The sequence below is a fragment of the Dermacentor silvarum genome, chromosome 5 (assembly GCF_013339745.2).
Source record: "Dermacentor silvarum isolate Dsil-2018 chromosome 5, BIME_Dsil_1.4, whole genome shotgun sequence".
NCBI classification, from domain to species: Eukaryota; Metazoa; Arthropoda; class Arachnida; order Ixodida; family Ixodidae; genus Dermacentor; species Dermacentor silvarum.
Window position 1 is genome coordinate 77,800,192 of NC_051158.1, and position 24,815 is coordinate 77,825,006.

General features: G+C 46.4%; 1 protein-coding gene across 1 annotated transcript in view; it reads right to left on the minus strand.

The window, feature by feature from the left end:
* LOC119453509 (serine/threonine-protein kinase SMG1-like) overlaps positions 1-24,815 on the minus strand; it is a 143,147-nt gene that overhangs the window by 52,236 nt on the left and 66,096 nt on the right. The window contains 3 exon segments of the mRNA XM_049668204.1: positions 22,000-22,196; positions 23,097-23,285; positions 23,798-23,971. Of these exon segments, the coding sequence (XP_049524161.1) occupies positions 22,000-22,196; positions 23,097-23,285; positions 23,798-23,971 (560 nt within the window).

Consider the following 24,815-nt stretch of genomic DNA (forward strand, 5'->3'; position numbering starts at 1 on the left):
AAAACGCAGGACGATACAAGAGCTCATTTGGCCATTACCTGTCATTTAGCGTTCCCTTCTGCATCACCAAAAATAAACTTTTGTGTTTGGCTTTATAATATCGCAAAAAAACATTAGATTGACACATGGAGTGTTCATGAACGCTTTATGTTTTAGTCACTTGAATCAGTATTTTTTTCCCTGACAAACCTGCATTGGCATAGTTTTGTCATTCTCTCACTTGCAAAAGCAATTCTGAGTAAATGTGTGGACAATTCTGGACTGCCAATTTATCACATTAGCTTGACTTATTTTTTGCCTTTTAGTTTTCATCCCCAAAGTGTTTTTTTTTTTTTTTTGTTTTGTTGTCATTTTACTGGGGCATTCATGTAACTAGCGAGACAGCTGATGAACTTTGTGTGTTCCTCCTTTGCAGATCCTGAGCGCACTCGGCACAGAGACAATCCGCCCAAGTTCAGCAGCACAGTGTGTGCATATGTTGCAGTGGCTGAACTGCCTCAAATGCAATGGCCCGATCTTATACAAGTGCTGACAAACAATGCAACAAACCCAGCTTCAACAGAAATGCTCAGGGAGGCCACATTGGAAGCAATTGGCTATATCTGCCAAGACATTGAGCCAGAGGTGAGCATTGGATTGTTTGCATTTTGCCGCAACCTGCATGGTGTAATATTCTGGCTTTGAATATTTTTTTTTAGTCAGAACTACAGGCACATTTGATGATTGAAAAAAAAAGAAAAAAAGAACAGGCTCAAGAATATTGTTCGTTGTGTTCTCCAATTAAGGCATTGTTTTTTTTTTTTTTGTTATTGTGTAGGCATTTACATTTTTGAATAGTGTGTTCCAAGCTGTTAGGTAGTGACCTTTACAAGGAAGGGGTTAACTGTAGGAAATCATTGTTCATTTTATGTCTGTCTTTTTCCCCGAAGGTGTTATTGGGTCAGAGCAATGACATTTTGACGGCAATTGTTCATGGAATGCGCAAGGATGAACCTTCAGAGCACGTCAAGCTTGCTGCAACAACCGCTTTGCTCAATTCTCTCGAGTTCACGAGAGCCAACTTTGAAAAGGACTCTGAAAGGCACTTCATTATGCAGGTAAGGTGCTTTTTGTTTAAGTATTGCTGGTTTTGTAGGCATATATATACAGGTGCAGCACATCACTGCATTTCTTTGCTTCTTAGGCTTTTCTTGCCAGACTAGGACGTGGCACAGTTAGACCACAATTAATTTTTCTTCAACTGCAAAGCTTTTCCTAAAAACAGGAAGGTTTTTTTTTTTTTTGTAATTTCGTGCTACAGTCGGGTAGATGACAATTTTTCTTTCATAGCAGTTTCATAAGAAATAAAACTTGCACTGTGCTCACGCAGCACCATGGAAATTGTGGGAAGTATAGGCTGCGGATTGGCATTTGTTATGTGCTGTACTGCAGCTTCACTTCAATAAATTTACTATGGTATTCGTAAATGCACCCCGTTTGAAGAAACTCGCAAGAAATAAAAATATATGCCTTGTGTTGAGATATTGCATCTAATTCATACAGTCGCCGACCGATAAATCGGACACCAATAGGACATGCTCGGTAATTCGGACAGCTTCGCGGCACCGCCAATGGTCCCGTAGACTTAATGTTTAAAGACGACCGCTATTTCAGATGGACACCAGCTCTACATTTGATTATTCGAGCTCTGTCCGTGACTGTAGCGTATGCAGATTCTGCCGCCATTATCTCCTCTGGCAACCTCAATGAGACATGAAGTATGGCCTCAGAGATTACACGTAAAACGGTAATCCGTGAGGCCTTGTCTCGGTTGCAGCACTACGTCTCGGCAATGGTACTATCAACGTTGCACCTCAGATTAAATTTCAAATGCTGATCTTGGAGGCTTTGCCTTAATTGTGAGGTCCGCATCATCACCGCGAACATCACATCCTATTCCGGCATCCCAGCGCATTGCCCGCTCTCGCCGTTCTGTTTAGGTTGGCGTTAAAGACGGCGCTCTGCTGGCTCTAAGAAGTCTTCTTGTGAAGTTATTGACAGGCCGCGTCGAATGGCACCAACGGTCCCCTCGCAGTCTGACTCCGATTGAGTCTTGAGTAGCAGTCTGAATGACCCCGAGTCCAAATCTAAAGAGCCTAAGCTGCCGCCTACCACAACAAGCTCAAATGCGGACATCATTGATGACTTGCTAGGCTGTGGTGTGCCGATTCCTGCCGCCGTTACATTTGAAGACTTTGCAGACGTCGACAGCACAGTGTTGTGTGCTGAACTGAACGATGACGAAATAATTGAGCAAGTTCTCCCACGGTCATACAGCAGCTCTAACTCGGATGATGATGTGCTGTGCGGATATGACTCGACCCTTTGCAGTCCTTGCATCAGTGTACAGCGACAACAGAAGGCTAGCAGAAATATAGGCGTACTTGGTTGCACGTAAGCGGAAGTCTGTGCAGCAACAAATCGACCACTTCTTCCTTGCACAGGGGCATTAAAACGTAAATGAAATGATCTTTTTTGGGCACATTTGTTTTTTTCGGACATTCGATAGTTAGGACTTACGTTCCCCGTGAAGTCCGTATTATCGTTCGTTGACTGGTATTCCTGTGTTGCACAGTAGAGTTGTAAAAGTTTGTTTACTTTGCTAATACAAAATAATAGGAACTGTAATGGACTACATTACTTTGGAATTTCATCTGAAGCCAAATAATGCATAAGTTATGAGGCTTGATTGCTGAATACTAGATTCGCTGCTTTACAATGGTTCATCGACTGCCTTGCAGTTTTTTTTGGCAGTCTATCGTGGGCTCGTTTGCTCGTATCAAGAAGCACTGTTGAGCAGCTGAGTGCAACTATTTCAGCAAGTGCCACCAGCAGTCATTCCATTGGAACACTATCAGAATGGGAAATGGTGAATGGGAAAGGGTATGCTAAGCTAGTTGGTATGGGTCCATGTTGAATATTGAGCATGACTAACAGATGACGAAGAAAGGGGCTTGAAATGCTACTGGCTTCATTGTAATTGCACGTGTCCTTGACTGTTTAAATGTTTTGTGATCTGTTGGGGGTTCTGATTTACGAAAAGCATAATGTTCTCATAGAATTAGTTTTCACAAAAACCTTAGTGTTTCTTATAGCTTTGACCCTTGTATGTTTAATATTCCTAATATATTGGTGCTGAAGGAGGTAATGCTGAAAAAGGTTTTTCAAGATGGGCCCTGCTCCAGTCACTGTTTCTGACTTCCTACTTTCAATTTTATCTGTATGTACTGGGTGACAGGTGATGCAATTGCTTGTTGTCTTAAATGGCCTTGTGGTTCTTGCAGCAGCTTGCTGCCATCCACTCGCATATGTAAACAAGCAAAAGTGCATGAGCGAGTTTTTGCCATGTTTAATATATTTGCAGAAATTAAGAGGGTGTGCATATGTGTGCGGTAATGAATTTCACTTGGCTTTTATCATGTGCGGCAATGCAGGTGGTGTGTGAAGCTACCCAGTCAAGCAACACACAGGTGCGAGTCGCAGCACTACAGTGCCTTGTGAAGATAATGTCATTGTATTACCAGTACATGGAGCACTACATGGGGCCTGCCCTTTTTGCTGTGAGTAATGCCATTGAATTTGCAGGATGCAAATGCACATTTGTAGCACCTATACTGCGACTCTTCCTGTGATTTATGCATTTATTTGACCTTGATTAGTTGTCGGTAAAAGAGAGATAATTAGGTTAATTGTCACTGTATTCTACCAATACTAGGCTATGAAGTTTGAGGGCAGATTGTAGCCAGGTACTGCACTATGAGTAACTGAACAGAAAATTTTTCTAATTACATAAAGGGGCCCCTGTGAGACTTGGCCTTAACAGACAGGTGCTGTGCGTAGATCACGCGCTGACTACCATGTCTGCAACGTACCACACTACACAGCTGCCGTCAGACTTGACACGAACAATGAAGACTATCTACAGTGGCTTAATTTTTACAGACACAGGCTGTTAGGAGTATACAGTGGAACCTCGTTAAACCGTACCCGCTTAAGCCGTAGTTTCTTATTAAATGTAGTTGAGGCGAATTCCCGACTCGGCTACCCTTTAATTTAATGCGTTTGGTACCCGCTTTAGCCGTAGCGGTACATCGGGTACCTGTCGGTTAATGCGTAGCATTCACTCGTCGAATACCCATCATACCTCGTTGCAGTCTCGTGCTCCTTTGACCAACTGATTCTGCACGCAGCGCGCTAAGCGCGAGCTGCGCGTTGCATGCGTACGCACGGATCTCCGTGGCCATTGCGATGCCTAGCCTCCGAGCCGCGCTGCGCACAATCTCGGAGTAGTAATCTTGGAGGCCTCAGCGGAGCGACCCTAGCGAGATCCCGTCGTCTGCGAGTGCTCTCGCGAGATCTCGCGTGACGCCGTTGCCGGCGAGAGCAGTCGGAGCAGCCGTGGACGTGCGCACATGTGCGCAGTTGTTTTGTTCGCCAGCCGTACCGCACGTGTGCTTAAAGAGAAACTGAGACATCCACCCAAATGTAGCAATTCGCTACTATGGAAACCCAACCGGGTTCCTCGAAAGAAAACCTCGCAGTTGAAGAAAAATTCGTCCTGGTCCGGGACTGAACTTCGCGACGACTTGAGGACGCGACAGTGATCTGCGGTCGCGGTGTGATTGTGACAGGACCGCACAATGTCGAACAGGCAAGTGAAGCATCGCGTGATGAGCATCAAAGAAAAGCTGGATATAATCAACGTCATTCAACTTGGAGCAAAGAAGTCCGTGTTGGCACGGGAGAAAGGCCTGCCACTGAGTACTGTTTGTAACATTTGGGCAGCGCGAGAGAAGGTGCTTAATGGTGCACCGTCCAACCTCAAGCGTTGCTGTTTAAGGGGCTCAAGTTACCCAGATGTCGAGGAGGCTTTGGTGCGTTGGCTAAAAAATGCAAGGGCAAAAAATTTGCCTGTGACCGGACCCCTTCTTACCGAAAAGGCGCTGTGCTTCGCCACACAGATGGGTCACGACAGTTTTGTTTGCAGCAGTGGCTGGCTCGCTAGGTTCAAGACGCAGTACAACTTAACAACAAAGGTTGTTTCCGGCGAAGGTGCCGCGGCAGACAAAAGCGGCGCGGAGGACTGGGCCAGCGGCAAGCTGCAACATATATTGCGAGACTATTCCCCAGAAGATATATTTAAAATGGACGAATCGGCACTTTTTTTAAGATGTTGCCGAACCGAATGCTAGCTTTTAAAGGGGAAACCTGCACAGGCGGAAAACAAGCGAAGGAGAGACTATCGGTCGCATTTGCAGCCAACATGGCAGGGACTGAAAAGCTGCCGCTCCTCGTTATCGGCAAGGCCGCGAAGCCGAGATGCTTTAAGGGTGGCCGACTTCCGTCAGGCGTGTTCTATCGTAACAACACCAAAGCCTGGATGACCTCGAAGCTGTTTGAAGAGTACGTGCGCCTAGTGGACCGTCGCTTTACCGCCCTCGGAAGAAAAATTGTTATGGTCATAGATAATGCACCGGCTCGCGTGGAACTTGAGAACCTTTCTGCCGTGAAGCTGGAGTTCCTGGCAGCAAACACAACCGCACTTTCACAGTCTTGGACCAAGGAATAATTCGGTCTGTTAAACATTTGTACCGAAAAAACATGCTGCGCAGGATGCTTCTTGCAATGGAAAGTGGGAAAACTTACAGCATCGACATGCTGGGCGCGATACATTTGCTGGCGTATTCGTGGCAGCAAGTAACAGCCGCAACTATAAAGAACTGTTTCGCGCATGCACAGTTCGTTGTGTCCGCAGTGTCCGCCCAAGAAATCAATCCAAGCGAAGTGGATGCCAATGAAGAAGTGGCTGACGACAGCGACTGCGAGGCGCTGCTTGCAGAAGTTTTGGATTGACAAGGTGGCGGCGACAGAGTGCCGTTTTCGGCGTTTTGCAACGTCGATAATGACGTCGAAACTTGTGAAGATTTGTCCGACAGTGACATTGTAAACTCGCTTAGTACCAAATTATGCAGCGCAAGCGATGGTGAGGACGACGACAATGCCGAGCTGGAAGATGTGCCGTGTCCGTCCATTGGAGAAGCAGCACGAGCTCTAGATGTGATGCGGCTGTTCGCCGAAAAGAGAGGATTAATGGACACATTGGCCTTCCACTTGGACGGCTTCGAGACTGCAGTTGTCGCTGCGAGGCCGCCGAAGCGGCAAAGGAAAGTGACGGATTTTTTGCGCCCTGTTTCCGCAAAATAAAGAAGTTTTTTGGTTTTCTTGCGAAACGCGTTTCATTCCACAGGCAGGTAAGTGCATATTTATTACTTTCGGGTAAGCCGTAGTGCCGCTTAGCACGTACTTTCTTCGCGTCCCCGTCAGGTACGGTTTAACGAGATTCCACTGTACATAAAACATTTTGGATTTGGGAGGGAGACTGGTGAGGCTACGACATTCAAAGAATCTCAACCAAAATTCTCCAGCACTCTCCACAGAAGTGTACAATTTTGAGTGTGATGATGACTACACTGCATTAATAGCTGAAGAATAAAGCCAACATGTCCTTGAAAGAACCACTTCCCCTGCCAGCAGAGGTATCACAGCTGTCGCCTCTGTCTCACATCCTCAAATGAGCTTCTTCTTTACGACCATTCTGCCATTTTGCATGATACATTTGACAATTTTACGTTTTGCGTACTTTATTGCAAAAACCGCGACCCAGCGATGCAACCTACCACGGTTGCTGGTACTATATAAAGAAATGCACCGCCCACTGCTGTCAAAATGCACGCCAGCATTTCGGCATTACTCAATAGGAGTGCTTCCTGTGCATCGCAGCAGTAATGAATTGGGATGCTAGTTTTTCCTGTTTTCACTTACTTCTCATGCATTTATTATGACACTGCAGCTATCTGAAGCTGCGATCTCACCTCTTTATGGCAATACCAAGGTGGCGGAGTTGCGTCATCCTGGTATTGAGATTCGCTGTACAGTAGCACCTTCCAAAGTTCAATTTCCTACCTGATCTTGGAAAAAAAATGCAGAATCTGAAATGAACCTCTTCAAAAGTATGGGCTGTCAAACGGAACAATGGGCTGTATTGCGTTCCCCCCCTCCTTCCAAAACCCTGTGGTCCAAATTACTTGGTTCTGACATATAAACGAGTATAAAGAAAATGTGTGCCTTTCATGAATAACAAATGTAGTTGTCTTCAATTAAGAATTGTTGAATGAAGAACTGTTGAAAAAGTTTTTCTCATTTGTTTACTTTGCAGATTACTATGGAGGCAATGAAGAGTGATATCGACGAAGTGGCATTGCAGGGCATTGAATTCTGGTCAAATGTCTGTGAAGAGGAAGTGGACCTCTCTATTGAAGCCTCCGAAGTGGGTTTTTTGTTTTGCATTTATGCATGTTTAGTATGTGCTAATAGCTTTTTTTTTCTGCAGAGCATACAAAACGAATAATTTTGTTTTAATATAGTCAAGGCGCACAGCATTACCCAATGCAGAAATTTAGAAACATACTATATAAATTATTTTTGCTTAGAAATGAATTCTGCTGATAGTCTAATAACATCTTAAATTATTTTAAAGATAAAGTGAAACAGAAAAATTCGGACGCAATCTTTCATAAAGTGGGCCTCATCTATAAGTTCCTTGGGCATAGTTGGGAATGTGTTGACGCCGTTACATGTGCTATGTATCAAACATTGTTCTCAAGCTTTATTCTTTTGTCTGTTTTGCATGATTGCAGGCAAGTGAACAGGGCCGTCCTCCAGCCAGGACGTCTCGTTTCTATGCCAAAGGGGCCCTGCAGTATCTCGTGCCCATTCTAGTACAGACGCTTACTAAACAGGTTAGCCCCCAACACTCTGCCCTGATGCCATTCTTTTTCTTCTTGGAATTTTCAAGCAGTGGGCTCATCTTGCACTGGTTTTTCAATGTCCTTGCAGTTTACATATATTGAAGCAGCTATCTATACCGTATTTTTCCACATATAATCCGCCACCGCATATACCCCAATTACAACAGCCGGGAAAGAAAAAAAAAATATATCCGCGCATATCAGTGGCGTAGCCAGAAATTTTGTTCGGGGGGGGCTCAGGTTGCAGCGCGGCCTCCTCCTTATAGAATTTGTCGAGGGATCAAATGCATGAATAATAACTTCATTGCCAATTCCATTGTATATTAGATGCTGTAAACGAATTATTGAGCGCTATGCACTGTCCATTAAAATATGTATGTTGTCATAAAAGAAGAAATTCGTATGCCCCAAAAATTGTGGCAGAATTAACTGATATCAATGCTTCCGCGTTTTTTTTGTCTAATTAATAAGTAATATAAACATCACATGAACTTTAGAACTATTGACCCTTTTCGCGGAGCAGTTTGTTTTAGAGAAACGAGATGGCGCTCACGGCGGTGCGCAATACCTCTCCTCAGCGACCGCGCACGAATACGAAACCATTACCGCTTCTACCTTGCTTCTGTGCGATCAGCTGTCGGAAATGCAACTGAGTTTTCGCTAACACACTGTGCTCCAATCATGCTAGATTGAATAATGTGGATTGAAGACGTGTGCAGTAGTTGGCTGCAAAAATAGTCACTGGCATGTTAAGGAATAGAATGAATCTGTGTGGCGAAGTTCGCGGACCGCTGCTGCAACTGTCCGAACGTGTTACCGGCACTTCGTGATGTACGGCTTTCCTCGAGGATGCAGAAATTTGCTCATCCTCCAGCCTTGTATCGCTAACCTTCAAAGAAAGGGCTTCATCCCCAGAACGTCGGCAAGAATGAGTACCACTCGTTAAACAATCACAAAGGGAGTAGCGCCGCTTCCTGTCATAATAAGTTTCGCGCACGTTATCAATACACATCTGTCCAAATGACAGGAAAACTTACGCCCACTCTATCGCCGACGTATCAAGAATGAGTGAATGGACTCACACATGATTATATGCGCACTGTATACACACAATAAATGACGGACTACACCTATGGCGCACCAATGGTCGAAGCTGAATGTTTCGTGATGGTCCACAAGAGTAAGCAAGTTACTAGCTGTAATATATATTTGCTACAAGGTATTACAACGTACAAAACAGCTACGTTTCGAGCCTTGTGCGCAGCAAGAACAAATCTATCGGATTCGGAACTGAGCACACCCGCGAGTGATTAGGCAGAAAATAATCAGATAGTGGCCACACCGAGGAACTTCGCTGAGTCAGAAACTGACAAGCCACTGCTTCAAAATATTTGCCGAATAAAGAACAAAGAGCAAAACATACTAATCCTGACTGAATTCATAATCGGACAGCTTGGAATACATATTTAACCCAGCTTTTAGAACAAGCACCATATACGCTGCTTATGCTATTTGAATCAGATAGTGGCCACACCGAGGAACTTCGCTGAGTCAGAAACTGACAAGCCACTGCTTCAAAATATTTGCCGAATAAAGAACAAAGAGCAAAACATACTAATCCTGACTGAATTCATAATCGGACAGCTTGGAATACATATTTAACCCAGCTTTTAGAACAAGCACCATATACGCTGCTTATGCTATTTGGACATAGCTTAATCAGCTCCGAAAGCGCTTTTGCATGTTCTCTGAAGCTGTGATCAAACCTTCGTGTCGTCCATCTAGTCACCGTCTTTGATATCTCCGAAAACAGAGGTTTTCTAAGCCGCGCCGGCGTCATACACTTCCATTGTAAACAAGGAGGCAGCGGAGGCAGTTGAGGCAAGCAATGGACGCGTCACCACGTGATCAAATATGGCAGCGCCCACGGGATCGCCGCGAAAAGGGTCAATATCAGTTCGAAACCAGCAAAGCAGTGCATGCAGCTTATATTAAAAACGTAAAGGCGATGAAATGAATAAGTTGAGGACAAATATTTTGATGAATCTTTGTCATTCAATAACCTTGTTTAGATTTTTCTACATATGCAACGGCCAGGAAGAAACCTCAATGAAACTATCCCTCGTTGCAATCGATTGCACAGGAGCAGCTGTAACTCGTCGTGTATTGTAATTACACCGAGATAATACTCGCAGCAGTGAGTACAAATAAAATGTGGGAGTTCTGCAAATTATATATTAGAAATTGCGAAGATAGAATGGAATATACAAATGCGAAGATACAACTCGCTAAAGGGCAAAAAAAAAGAGTCGCTGGAAACAAAGTTCGCTGCTTGTATACACAAAACCTCGCAATAAGATATTTAAAAATACGTATGAGTCTCCAATAAATCTACGTATTTAAGCAAACGTCACTGCATATAATGCGTCAAAGAAGACAAATAAACATGTTGCTCAGTCACAGATAGTAAACTTTGCGCACAGAAAGACAGATGATCTAGGCAAGAATATAACTATGATCGCAGAAATCGTGATACGTACTTGGGCCATGCAGCGGTCGCGACAGCGCCATGTGGGTAGAATAATAGAGGAATAATGCATAGATCAGTACGAAAATGTGTAATTTAACTGCCTGCACAACGCCAACAATAATTCTGCACCCAAAATTAAAGGAGGGTATTCCTTCGTATCAAAAAAGAAATAAAAGCAGGTAGCTGAAAATGAAAGAAAAGGACAAACGAAGGCCACAGATGATGCGGTAAGTTGAACTACCCAATATCCGAGTGTGTTTTTGGCGAACGCCACGTGCCATAGGCCGGGCTTTCAATGAGCAAGGTCGGTCAAAATTGGTTATCGGTATTCTCGTAATTTTTGTATTCGCGTGATAATTGTTATCATGATGCTAACTGCTAGAATAAACGACGAAAATTTCTGCGGTTTTAAAAGCGAATGAACGGTCATACGTTTTCATAATTAAGAACTTATGGACCTGAAGCAACAGTGCTTTTTACTTGCATTGATTTTTGCTGCTTCGCTATCTAAAGGACAAACTTCTCTCGACGGGAAAGTTGAGCGAAGTGGTCAATGACTTCGGACACGTTGATGCCGACGTCTTTGTGGCTGTATAGAAGCGCCAGCCTAACCATGCGTTCCGCAGACATTGTAGAGCGCAAGTAGTTTTTTAGTAAACTCTTGTTAAAAAAATATTCTCTCTGCGCTGGCAGTGGTCACTGGAAGGGTGACTAGAAGCTGCAGCAGTATTTACACATTTACATAGAACCTGCTGTCGCAATGAGATATGGGCATCTATTCCGGTGCTAAAACCTAAAACACTCCCTTGATGTCGATGGCATACTTGTTTAGGTACCTTGCAGAACCTAGTAGGCTGTTCGATTCCAGCGATGCCGCATTTCGTCAGGAAGTATGGAGAAGCAGCCTGCTTTTGAATCTAGGCTTTCTTTGATAATGTCACCACAAATTTCTATAATTTGCTTTTGTGCGTCTGTGCTTAAATACAAGGCATTACTGGGTCAACTTTCCAAATGGTTCTTCAGATATGTATCTCCACAATCAGCTCGCATGCAAAGAAGCACTCTGAAAATGCCTGTATTTTCAGCAGGGGCACTGCTTAAATCCATAGGGCCCCTGTCCCTGTGGCCACGGAGAGCCAGACCTTGTCGCCCGCAAAAAAAAAAAAAAAAAAAAAAAATCTCAATAATAGGCCGTTTACTTTCTTCTGTTTTCTCATATTTTACTTTGCCTGCTCTGGTCCAGCTGATCAATCACATTGGGCACGCTTCCTGAAAATGTTTGCAGAAAATTATCAGCTGCTAGCTGACAGTCACGGTGATATGTAGTATTTTCGTGTGTGTGGGAGATTGCGAGCGCGCGCTTCCATTTATGGAACGGCTTGGGCACGAGCGTTCCAGTGCGCGCATGTTGGCCCAAGTTTATAAGAACATTAACCCCATAAAGTTCTAGAATTGAAAATCTTTTAAAGCATGCCTTTGTAAATGTCAGCGCACCTTTCGCGTCAAAAGTTTATGAGAACTTTATACCCATAAAGTTTCGTAATTGAAATCCATGCGCTCCGTATATTCCGCGGCCGCTGCGAGATGCCGCAACGCGCCCGCTCGCTATCGAAAAGCCGTTGAAAGTTTGTGCTCGGATGGGGCTCCTTGCGTTACGTGACTCCAGGTGCAAGGGCGTTGTCACGAAATCCAGCCCCAGTTCGCAATGTTCGCGCCGAAATGTCTTTTCGAGCGTGAAAAAGACATTGTAGACAAAATCCAGAATGATTGCCGGCGTCGGTGGTAGTTTTGGTCGGTGTTGCATGCCCGCACGAAAAAATTTCGGGGGGGGCTGAAGCCCCATCAGCCCCCCCCCTGGCTACGCGCCTGGCGCATATAACCCGCGGTAATAACTGCATGCAACAATGCTCAAATCTTGGCAAGAACAGTCCATTCACGGATGCACGACTCGTCCACAGCATCATATCATCGACCAGCGGCTCTGTCCCCCCCCCCTTCGGCGATGCTGATAAAGCTGGATTCACACGACGAACGTCATCGCGGACAAATCATTCATATGACATCTGATGCAAATCGGATCACTTCGCAGGCGCATCTAGCATTCACGTGACAGAGGATGACAGTGCGGCCGGAGCAGCACTTGCATGAGTAACGACGATTTGGCTATCAGCCGTATGCTATCAGCTATCAGCCGTAGGGAGCGCCGTGGGAACGGGTGTCATACGAGTTCGCCGGCGCCACGTGCATTATTCGCTATATGCAAAATGCCGACCTGTAAAAATGAGGGGAATGGGCGACCATGATAGAGGGGAGTAGGGATCTTCAACACGCAGTGGTGGGGAGAGGGTAGGATTCCCTAGGAGATAACGAAACTAAATGGCGAAGAACTTTGCCTCGGTGTGGCTACACAGCAGCGCTCGCCCTGCCATGAAGCCACACCTTCAAGTAAAATTCGTGTATAACCCATACTCTAACTTTACCACCAATTTTATTGGATTTTGGGTGCAGGTTATACATGCGAACATACGGTAATTATATCTCTGCCAGCAGTTGTTAAGCATGTTGAAGACATCAGCACGACTTTGAAGCATTGTTTTTTGGGAACACACTGATCATTGTTGATACGCTGAAATCACAACCTCCTTTGAGCAGGGCATTTTGGCGGGAAGTTTTTACGTGCCCACTCTGTGTGAATTGTTGCGGCACGAGACGAGATGCCGACGCACATCGAGCTGCTAGTGATCCGAGATGCATTGTTTTTTTATTGCATTGTGTTTTTTAAAATGGCGACGGAAAACCATAATGAAATCGACCTGGTTAGGCGGTGCCGCAGTACAATGCCTGCGATGCCGCCAGAGTGAAACATGGTGCCCATTTTGTGCCACCTGCAGGGAACAGTAGCACATTTGGGTTATTGCCCCTATTAAAATCGTGCAGCACGCTTTCAATGGCACTACGTCCCACGCACTGTGAAACGGATAAGTGAACATGCTTATCGCAGTAGGGTTGGCGGCGACAGCTGTGTATGTGGTTTACGATAACCCTGGAAGAGATTTGCTGGTACAGTAGAACCCCGCTGTTACGTTTTTCACGGGACCGTAAAAAAAAAACGTAAGAGCCGGGAAACGCAAGAGCCAGGAAACAGGAAAAATTGAGAAATGGGAGTAGTGTTGAACTGCACACAATATTATTTTAATTCTTACGTGCGACAAAAAGTAGTTTCGCCCGACAGCCGGAGTATCGATTGCGGTGAGCTATACAAAGTAAGAATAGTAGTTTTATCGTCTGTATAAACTTGTAAACATTCGGTTATTAACTAATTAACAAACACGGTGTCAGCGCCCACAGGCACACATGAACACATCACACTCGATGAGCGCGGACACGCGCAGTTAAGCGCCGCTGCAGAAGCGAGCGAAGTGACCTTCGTGCTGTTGTCTATCGCTTCAACCCTAACTGAGCGCCGAGAACACGCAGCACGCACAAAGCCACGAGCCGCCGACGCACCTACACTGCGTAGAATCTACCCCCACGCAGATCGCTTTCAAGATAGGGCCCGCGGGACCGCGCGCGCGCCGCCGCGCAGTATGATGCCGGAGCACAACGCTGCCCTACCCCCCCCCCCCCCCCCCCCCCCCCCTCGCTGGTGCCTCGAGCGCAACGGAAGGAGGCGCGCTGCCTCTCTGCTTTTCTTTCGCGCGCGAGACGCGGTCGTCGGCTCCCCTCGCACGCTTTCACTCGCACATTCAGCATATGGCCGCGCGGCTTCCCTCGCTTACTCGCACATACAGCATACGGCGCGCGGCGACGTATGCTGTATGTGCGAGTGAAAGCGTGCGAGGGGAGCCGATGACTGCGTCACAGAACACCCATACACTGCGTCTCGCGCGCGAAAGAAAGCATACGGCGCGCGGCGACGGCGTTATCGCCCTTGGACTTTTTACGGAACATCTATGAGCCAAAACGAATTTTAGGGCCGCAACGCGTCATAGACATCATCTTTAGATAGCAAAAGCGGATATCAAAGGCCATACTTTTGCTGGCGGAAACCGAAAATACGTAATAAATGTCGCCCCCAGCACTTTGGGCGGCCAATGCCATCGTCAAGCAACCAAGCCAAGCGACATGAAAAGTCAAAATGGCCGCTCGGGCCGGCGCGGTGTCGCAGTTCGCAACGTATGATGCGGGAACGGTCCCACAGTTGCGACGTAACAGCGGGGTTACCAATGCATTGGGTTCTATGGGAGCTGTGCCGGGACCGGCCGAAAACGACGTAACAGCCGGGAAAACGCAGCACCCGGGAACGTAACAGCGGGGTTCTACTGTACTAAAATAGGAAACTGAGTGCCTGCCGGTGTTTGCCCACTAGATAGGTGAGCAAGTATTCCAGGAAAGCTGCTGCGGCATGCAGCTGCTGCTCTCGATTGCGCGCGCCTCGTGCTTTGCTTGTTTCCATGGAATCTAGCAGCCAGAAAACGTATCACTTGATCGCAGTTTGGCAATATACTGAACATGGTGCCATTGTGTTTTTTGGGAATATGTGGAACGGTAAAATAAGTGTAAGTGTATTGGGTAATTTTTTTTGTTCTCGATTGTGAACATTGGCACCGGGAAATCGTATGTACTGGGATCGTATCAATGCCATCTCCTGTCACAGTACCATCACCAATTCGCCTAATAAGTGTACTGGCAGGCCTTCAGAGCTATTTCAGACGTGCCTGTAATGATTCGAGTCCTTGGGAGCAGTAAAAGGCATGCATTCCTTTTTTCTTCGAACGTTTTCGCTGGCCTCTAGGGAGTCCGAAAAATCGGGACATTGACGGTATGATTAGCAGCGCTCGAGCAAGATTGCTTCATGAAATCCAGCATGCTGTATTTTGGAGGCATTATATAGAATAACTAGATGGATTAGTGAGTGAATATGTAAGTGGCCAGGAGAGGCAGGATACAGTAGAACCCCGCTGTTCCCGATTGCTGCATTTTCCCGGCTGTTACGTCATTTTCGGATGGTCCCAGCCTAGCTTTCATAGGACCCAATGCATTGGTAACCCTGCTGTTGCATTGCAAACTGCCAGCCCGAGCCAGCCCGAGCGGCCATGTTTACTTTTCATGTCGCTTGGCTTGCTGGCTCGACGATGGGATTGGCCACCCAAAGTACCGGGGACGACACCTATGACGTATTTTCGGTTTCCGCTAGCAAAAGCATATCCTAAAAATTGGTGTTGGCACATAGATGTTCGGTTTAAGTGGTGTTGAACTCTGGAATCAACTGCGTACTGCGCGACCGCGCGGGACGTATCTTGAAAGCGATCTGCATTGGGGGGAGTCTAAGCAGTGTAGGTGCATCGGCGGCTCGCAGCTTTGTGTGGCTGCTCCTGCCGCGCTTCCTCACGCCAGCATTTTGACAGCGAGTGTCCGCGCTCATTGAGTGGGGTGTGTTCATGTTTGCCTGTGCGCACTGACACCATGCTTGTTAATATAGTAAATAAGCAAATGTTAACAAGTTTATACGGACGATGAAACTACTATCCTTACTTTGTATGGCTGTCTACTAGTAATTTGCTATCGCAATTGATGCTTCGGCTTGCGGGCGAAACTGCGACTTGTTGTTCAAGCATAAGACTTGAAAGAAAATTGTGTGCAGTTCACTACCCTCATTTCTCCATCTTTACTGTTTCTCGGCTCTTGTGTTTCCTGGCTCTTATGTTTTTTTCTTTTCTTTTTTTTTTTTACGGTCTCATGAAAAACGTATCGGTGAGGTTCTACTGTGCAAAGAACACACATAAGCACTGTGTGCCACCTTTCTGTCCGGGTTGTGACATTGTCTGCTTGCACATTGAGTTTCTCTAGGCCATTTGCAAGGGCCTGAGCTGCAGGTTCTATCCGACTTGCTTGGTGTATGTGAAAGTGTGGCATTTTCATGAAAACCAGCGAACAGTAATTTGTGTAGACCAAATGTCACTCCGTATGGACTGAATTGCTGCAGCTTTTGGTTTTGGAGATGCAGACATGGTAACAAAGACTGCAATGTGGCTCCTTTTGTTTGCTGTTGTAGGAGGAGCATGATGATGAGGATGACTGGAACCCATGCAAAGCAGCTGGTGTCTGCCTCATGCTGATGGCCAGCTGTTGTGAAGATGACATGATTTCCCATAGTCTGCCTTTTGTACGGGAGCACATCAAGCATCCCGATTGGAGGTATCGAGACGCTGCAGTCATGACATTCGGTGAGTTATTTTTTTCTCTGGGATTGTCTTCACTTGGACTGGTTGGTACATGGCTGAAGGGCCATGTACCAACCAATAAAGGGCTGAACTGAAAACCATTGCTTTATTGGTTAGCTCTGCAAAGGTTGTTATGCAAAATGAAGTGCACGTGCATCGAGGTACGTGTTTGATGGAGGATTTATGATCCTTTCTTTCATGGCGATAAAGCAATATTGGTTACCCAATTTACGTGATTTTACAATCACGTAAATTGGGTAACCAATACAGTAGAACCTCGTTCATACGTTTTAAAAAAATACGCGAAAAATAAACGTACGATCCGGGAAAACGTACGATCCGAACGCAGTAAAAATTGAAGCTGACAAGCCCATATTGAGGTGCAAGGGCAGAAAACATTTATTTCTTGCAAAACATTGTTATTTTCTGCTGGTGCGTCTCACCCTTCGACAGGAACAACTCCTTTTGCACACATTGCAGACCATTGTCCGCATTTTCGTTATTTTTCGTGCGAAAGAAGCTTTGCAAGGCTTCTAGGCCAGCAAGGGCTTCGGCGAAAGTAGCCGGTGGGCGCAAGCCTTCGTTGTCGCCGCCGTCTTCAGGCGCCTCGTTCGCCACCACCTCCGCTGCGTCATCCCCCACCACCTCCGCTACGATCTCGGCGACACTTTGCGGCTCGCAAGTCGGGACATCGTTGTCAATCGCGACGAACTCGGCGAAGGGCACATCGGCACCAGTAGACAAGAATTCCTCATCCATGTCGTAGTCGCACGCCACGGGGTCGTCCTCGCTGCACTCCGTATCCTCGGCTGCAGGCTGACGCCGAAAACCGCACTTCTTGAAGCAGTTATTCACTGTTTCACGCTTCACACTCTCCCAAGAAGTCTTGAAGTAGTGCATTGCGTCGAGAATTGATAGTTTCCCGGGGTCTTGGCCACGTGACACACGAGCAAGAAAACGTCGCACAATGCACTTGCGGTACAAATGTTTGGTGTTTTTGATGATACCAGCGTCAAGAGGCTGCAGGTGGCTGGTCGTGTTTGCTGGTAGAAACACCACACGAAGGTTGTGAAGGAATGACGTGTCCTTCGGATGGGCAGCGCAGTTGTCCAAGAACAGCAGGCCACTGCGCCCCTTGCATCCGAGTCGTCCGTCAAGGTAACGCAGGAAGGACTCAAAAAGTTCGCAAGTCATCCACGCCTTCGTGTTGTTCTTGTAGATACAAGGCAAACGAGCGATGTTCCGCAGGCATGTTGGGTTTTTCGCCTTCCCAATCATCCACGGCTTCATCATGTCACTGCCATCTTCATTGCAACAAAGCAACACAGTTATTCGGTCTTTGCTGACTTTTCCACCGTGGCAGGACTCGCCCTTCATGCTTAACGACTTGCTAGGCTGAACTCGATAAAAAGACCTAGTTCATCCACGTTGTAAACGTCGCGTGGATGAAAAGAATTAATTATTGTGGGGAGCAGCGATAACCACTTAGCGACGTCGGCCAGATTCACGCTTGCTGCCTCCCCATTCACTTGCCGGTAGGCGATGCCATGCCTAGCTCGAAAGCGACTTATCCACCCGTTGGAGGCGGTGAAGTCGTCAATTCCAAGAAGATCGGCAACTTCGAGTGCTTTCTCCTTAAGCACGCTGCCGTCGAAGTTAACTCCGGAGGCCCGCGCTTGCTTAAACCACTTCAACAGCGCCTCCTCCAGCTCCCCATGACGGGCTCCACGAGCTTGCTTTGTTGCGCCGCTGAATACCATGGCGTTCGTCTCGATCTCTTTCCGCTTCGACACAACGGTATTCACAGTAGACGCTGGCAGTCCAAGTTCGTTCGCTATGTCGATTCGCTTCCTCTTCGGGTTCCTGTCGACAGCCGCTAGGATATTCAGCTTGTCCTTAATCGACAAAGGCTTGCGCTTCCTCGTCGCCATGCTCGGCTGCATGCTACCGTTACCGATCGCAACTGTCACGAATTGCGCACTGCGCAGTACTGAGCTGCGTGTAGCCTTGCACTAAACCTTGCATCAGCCGCCACCAGCAGAAGCGGCGCGACTGTACAGCTAATTTTAGTGCGGCTAATGCGTCGGAGCCAAAAAGAAATAATAATAAATAACTGCGCGTGCGCGTTAGAATCGAGTGCGACACTAAATCTACGGTACTATTCGGAGAACCCAAAACTTGCGTGCGGTACTGTCGCAAAAAGAAGGAGAGGATTTTCGCCAGCATAACAACACGGAAGGGTTTCAGTGGACGGAAACAGAGTGTCTATTCTACGACGTTTCGCTTCGGCGATACGATTGCGTTGGTGGCCTATCTTGAAAGCGATCTGCGACGGGGAGTCCGCCGCGCGCTGTTTTCGCCGCTTAGTAGTTCGCGTTGAAGCGAGGGGCGAGGTAACGCAAAGGTCGATTCGCTCGCCGTTGTTGCCGCGCTTCATCACTTCGGGCGAACGAGCAATGCAGAGAAGTCGCGGAGGGGAGAAATTGAGCTCCTCAGAGAAGCCGCGGGGGCGAATGAGCAATGCAGAGAAGTCAAGGGATAGAGAAGCCGCGGGGGCGAATGAGCAATGCAGAGAAGTCAAGGAGGGGAGAAATTGAGCTCTGCAGAGAAGCCGCGGGGGCGAACGAGCAATACAGAGAAGTCGCGGAGGGGGGAAATTGAGCACTGCAGAGAAGCCGCGCGGGGGGCCGTCTGCCACTTAGCGCTTCACAGCACATGAGAGCGGCCTTTTTGCACACCTCAATGATAATTTTTCGCTGCAGAACGTATCATACGACCGCAGTTTGCCGCAATGCTGAACGTTGCTGCCGAATAATCGTATTTTCCGGGAACGTATTAACCGGAACTTATTAACACATTCCTCTATGGTGTGATGTTATTTTTCGCGATTATGAACGTAGGAGCCGGGAAAAACGTAGTAAGCGGGAACGTATCACGAGGTTCTACTGTATTAATTAAGATCATGGCAATGGCTAATGAGGTGTGCTATGAAAATGAGAATGCATTGAGGGAGAATGATACGATTTACGTGCTATAAAAATAAACTATCACAGCAGCATCCTCTGGAGAGAGGATGCGCTACGAACTTATTGGGCTAATAGCGTGTAGTACAACATCGTTCAAGAAACGGAGAACTGCTTTGGCGTTAAAAAGAGGTTCTTCACCATAAACATCGTAGGATGAAGAGGGATATGATAGTGGTATGCTACAGGGAAATGTTTCCTTCTCTCTGTTTCGGCTTCCCGACACTCCAGTAAGACGTGGAGTACGGTCAGCCTTTCCCCACATCTGCCACAGAGGGGAGGTTCAGCACCAGTTAAAATGTATGAATGTGTACCATATGTATGTCCTATTCTAAGGCGGCAAAAGAGAACTTCAGTGTGTCGTGACTTTGTTAATGATGGCCAGTTGCCCAAAAGGGGCTTAATTACATGGAGTTTGTTCAGTGTTTGTTCATCCCATAAGTGTTGCCAATAGTTTCCGAGTTTTTTGCATAGAAATGGCTTTAAGTCTGTGGACAGGAACGGGTATGGAAAAATTGCTAGGTTTTGTTGCTATGGAAGTTGCCATTTTGTCGGCAAGCTCGTTACCCTCTATACACCTGTGCCCAGGCACCCAACATATTACAACCTGCTGATTAGAAGCATACATATTGCAGAGTAATGAATAGAGGTTATTTATAACAGGATTTTTCTGTTTTCGTAGCGATTTCAAAGATTTCACGACACTTAAGGAATCTGTGAATATAATGGCCTTTGGGAGCTTGGCTTTCTTGATGTGTTTAGTAGCCGACAGTAAGGCATAGGCTGCTAGCTCTAATCATTCATGAGATGAGAATTTCAGCTTCCGCACTGCTCTTGTGCGAAATAGAAGCAAGACTTGCTGATTGATTCAGTAAATAAAAGCGTGTTGACGCAGTAAGCATTCACTTGCTGTTTTCTTGATACCCTGGATAATTGGATATGCGGTTAATTAGGACATTTTAATTTGGGGGGGGGGGGGGGGGAGTTCCTTGGCGCTTCATGGAGCTTAGCAGGGTTCCCTGGAATGAACATGCTTGAGAACCCCTGCAGTGTAAATAATAACTGACGTGACTATATATTACTCTTGACTACCGGCAATTCTTGTTTATTTTTTCTTCCTTTTCTTTTTCCTCCAAAGAAATAACTGCACATGTTATTTAAATCCCATGTAGTGCCAATAAATCTTTTAGTTGTGAGTAAGCGTGTGTACGTGCCATTCTTTCATTTGTGTCTCATCTATGTGAATTGCTGTACATACAGAATTTTACAATTTCATCCTCTTTCACTGGTCAGCGTGAATACAAATAGGCTCGAAGCGTTCTGGCATTGCCGTCATTCACGTACGACTTCCGCTGATGGCTATGGCGATGCGGACCCCGCCGCTTCGTTTCGGTTGGACGCTAGCGCCATTCTTGCTCTTTTGCGTCGCACATTTGCGGTGCTCCTCGCTCGCCGAGCTCGGAAAGTTGTCCGAATTAACCGATGCGTGGCCAAATAAGTCCAAATTAACCGATTTTCCAAATTAACGAGGGTCAAATTACGAGGTTTTACTGTACGTATATTAAGAATTCCAAATTTGCAGAATATAGTCACTGATTGATTATTCAAACCCTGATAATTCGGACTGCCTGACGGAACCACCACTGGCTCCATATAGTTCACTAAAAGGCTTAAGACAAGAAAATTGTCTTACAAATTTTACAAAATTGTAAAACAAATACTCGCCAAAAATGTAAAAAAAAATTATAAAGTTATACTAGCCCTGTAGCTTTGCCAAGACTGCTTCAGTAGTAGCCAAAGTCCGATTTTTCGGTCTCCCTAGGGGCCGCAAAAACATCTCAAAAATTGGGCCGTCCGAAAAAACAGAATGCATGCCTTTTACTGCCCCCAAGTGCTCAAATCGCCACAGGCACATCCGAAATAGCTCTGATGTCTTGCCAGTGCACTTATTAAGTGTATCGGTGCTTGTACTGTGATAGGAGTTGCGGGTGCATGCGTGTATAATTAAAGAATACACACCGTATCCCGTGAGAATTGCCCCTTCCTACTCATGATATGCTTCACCGCACTACTTTGCGTATGTTTCACTGCGTAACACTGCTGTATTGAGGCAAGGCTGACTTTTGGGAACCGGCATTATGCAATGCGTTGTGCTTTCCGAGCTTCGAAGCCATTGGCGAGGATTACAAAGGCGGAGTCGGCGCCACTGCTAACAGCGGCAAATTGTTTCAATTAACAACACGGCACCGAACAGAAAGAAGCTTGGTAGCGAATGTCGAAGTAGCTAGGCCTAGCGTTGCGGCGGTGGTGGCTACGGCTGCCAGCAGATCTGCGAGCGAGAGCGCCAGTTCGAGCCCTATCAATGGTGCCCTCACTTGGCCAGGGTGAAGTCCTGATGCAGGCCGTCGAGCCAGTGCTGCCAGTGTTGAAGTCGGTGGCTTGGCTGGTGCCAGCCATGCGGGGGGCCCTGCACCACGATGGCCGAGTATGTGCCCAGCAGCTCCAGGGCCGTCTGCAGTGACTGGCGCAACTGCTGGACCAGTGCCAGCAGTTCACCTTCGCTCTGTTCACACTGCAGGAGAAAGACAAACACAGAACAGTCAATAGCTGGACTGATTGACTGACAAGATTTAGGATGCATTCACACCAGCAATTGCCAGAGATTGCACGACCAATTGCAACTGGCACCAAAGGAGTGACTCATGGCGGCCGATGTTCATGCCAACGTGACCTGCCTGTCACCACACCAAAACCTCTCGTTATTTGTGCTGTCTACGTCTGCTTGCACGGCCATCGCCATGTAAAATAATTGCCAGCATATTCTGGCATCCTGCTCCTGTGTCAGTGGTTGGTCCAGCAGCTGTGAGACTCCCGTACCAGAGATTAAATGTCATGCAGCAGGCTAATGACCCAACAAGGTCGCGTCTTGTCCAAAGCAACCATTTGTGGCCAACTTAGTCACGTCACCTCCACAACTTGCTGGTGTTAGTACACTTTTAATGTCCAAAGCAAAACAGGGCTTTAAGAGACTGTAGAGTTATCATGACCACATTGGATTCTTTAACAAAGCTTGGTGCAAAAGTGCCCTTGCCTAACAAGTGTTTTTGTCCAACATCCATTACCAAAAGTCACACATTTGAATCACCCTATCTACTTCAAGTGGCGAAATTCAATTGCAGATTCAAAGTGCTTCTCTTCTGGAGCAACATTTTCTGCTCGTTTTGGTGGAAAAGTCTACCAATGGGAGACCGAGAACACCTGTCAAGTCAAGACTGCTGAGTGGACAGGAACTTGTGCATTGCGGGTAACTCAGGAACCAGTTTTGCAATTGCACTTCTTTGCATTTTAGCGCTATGAACAATGCTTGTGTTCTAATTTCAGATCCGGAGGCTGGAAGAGTGACTTGCCCCTCGTAGCTGGTTGTTCTGCTAAGAATCTGCCCCTCGAACTTGATATGGGTAAACACACCTACCTGCTGGAGCAATTGAAGCTGCCCCGAGCTTTGCAGAAACTCCACCAGGGGAGCCAGTGACCCTACAGACTCGAGGGCGGGCTCAGCGGTCAGCACTTGGCGCCACCTGTCAGGAGGCGTTCCCGATGACAGTGCCGACATGGCTGCCGTCTGCAATGCACTCCAGCGACGACACTCTTCAAGCTTTTCCTGCAAGGGCAACAACAGCGCAAGCATTTTTGTTACGCTAGTTTGAAACAGCGTTACGTGCACACTGCCTACAGATCAGTATCTGCCTACAGTATCCTTAAAGCCTAACCAGTGCTAAAATTGCCACAATCCTCGATTCCCTCATTTTGATACCTCCAAACCACGATTTAAGTGTGGGAAAGTTAACACAAAGCTTGTAGTGGCATTTGTTTAATATGCTGGGGCAAGTTCATCTTTAAGTAGTTCAGAAAAACAATAAAAAATGACTATACTAATTAATATACTTATCACAATGCCTATATTAATGAACACATAAAATTTAAAAAAAACTTTTTTTTTGGTATGTCCATACTCTCTGTGGTGAGAAATAAAGCTGGACAAGTTCTAATTTTATGTCATGCGGAATGCTGTCAGGGATTTCTGGGGAAAGCATTTTCATGTTTGCTTTCTGTGGCTCTGCGCACTACTACTACAACTCATTTCCCAATAACAGACCGAGCGAGCCAGCTCACCAGCAGTGCCCGCAGTGCAGAGTCCCGTGCCCCCTGGACGAGCGCCCACTCGCGGTAACGGGCGGGCAGCGAGAAGAGCGGGTGGTCCTTGCCCTCGGACGCCAGGGCCTCTTCCAGGATTGTCTGCTGGGCACATGCCTCGCCCAGGCTCTGCTCCGCAGCATGCACGCAACCCTGCCACCATGCGAGAGGAACGAGGGATGCAAATTACATTAAACTCTGGGGGTTTACGTGCCAAAACCAACATCAAATTATGAGGCACGCTGTAGTAAAACTACAGAGATAAATTTTGGCCATTTGCGGCTCTGTAACCGATGAAGAGATAACTCGCCATCACAACGAGTGTCCTTTGGGGCCGATGACAAGCCAACTTGGCGTGAATTTTTAGCAATTTTTCCACATCTGCATGTGTTTAGTTTCTAGTAATTTTGGCATAAAAATAATACACAATGACTTTCGCCAATTTTCTTTACAATTCTAGAATTTTTTTTTCGGAATTTGTCACGGCAATGACGGGGTTAAAGTGCACCAAATGAACCCTACACAAGGTTTTTTTGCATTCCGCCCTTATTGGAATGCGGTCACGGTGGTTGGTATTGATCCTACGATCTTGAGTTCAGCATCGCCATGCCGTAGCCACTAAGCTACCACGTCAGGCAAAGAAGGGATATATTTACTTTTACAGTACTACAACAAAAGCATTGCTGTCGGCTAGACGAGTTGGTATGACACCACAATAAGAATAGGTCATGATTTGGACGCACTTTATAGTACAAAGTGAAATGTGGACAAAGAAAAGAGATTAGGTGACAAAGGCACAACTTGCAGTTAAGATTTTGCTGAATATTCACAGACAGATTACGCACGCAGTAATCACATCATCTACAAAAAATGACAAAAGCGGCAAGCAAGAAAAGTAATTTTAGGTTCAACCTTCCAGAACAACTACTGAGACTACACTATGAGAGACACTGTTCTGAAGGGCTGCAGGTTATTTTTGACCACGTAAGGTTATTTA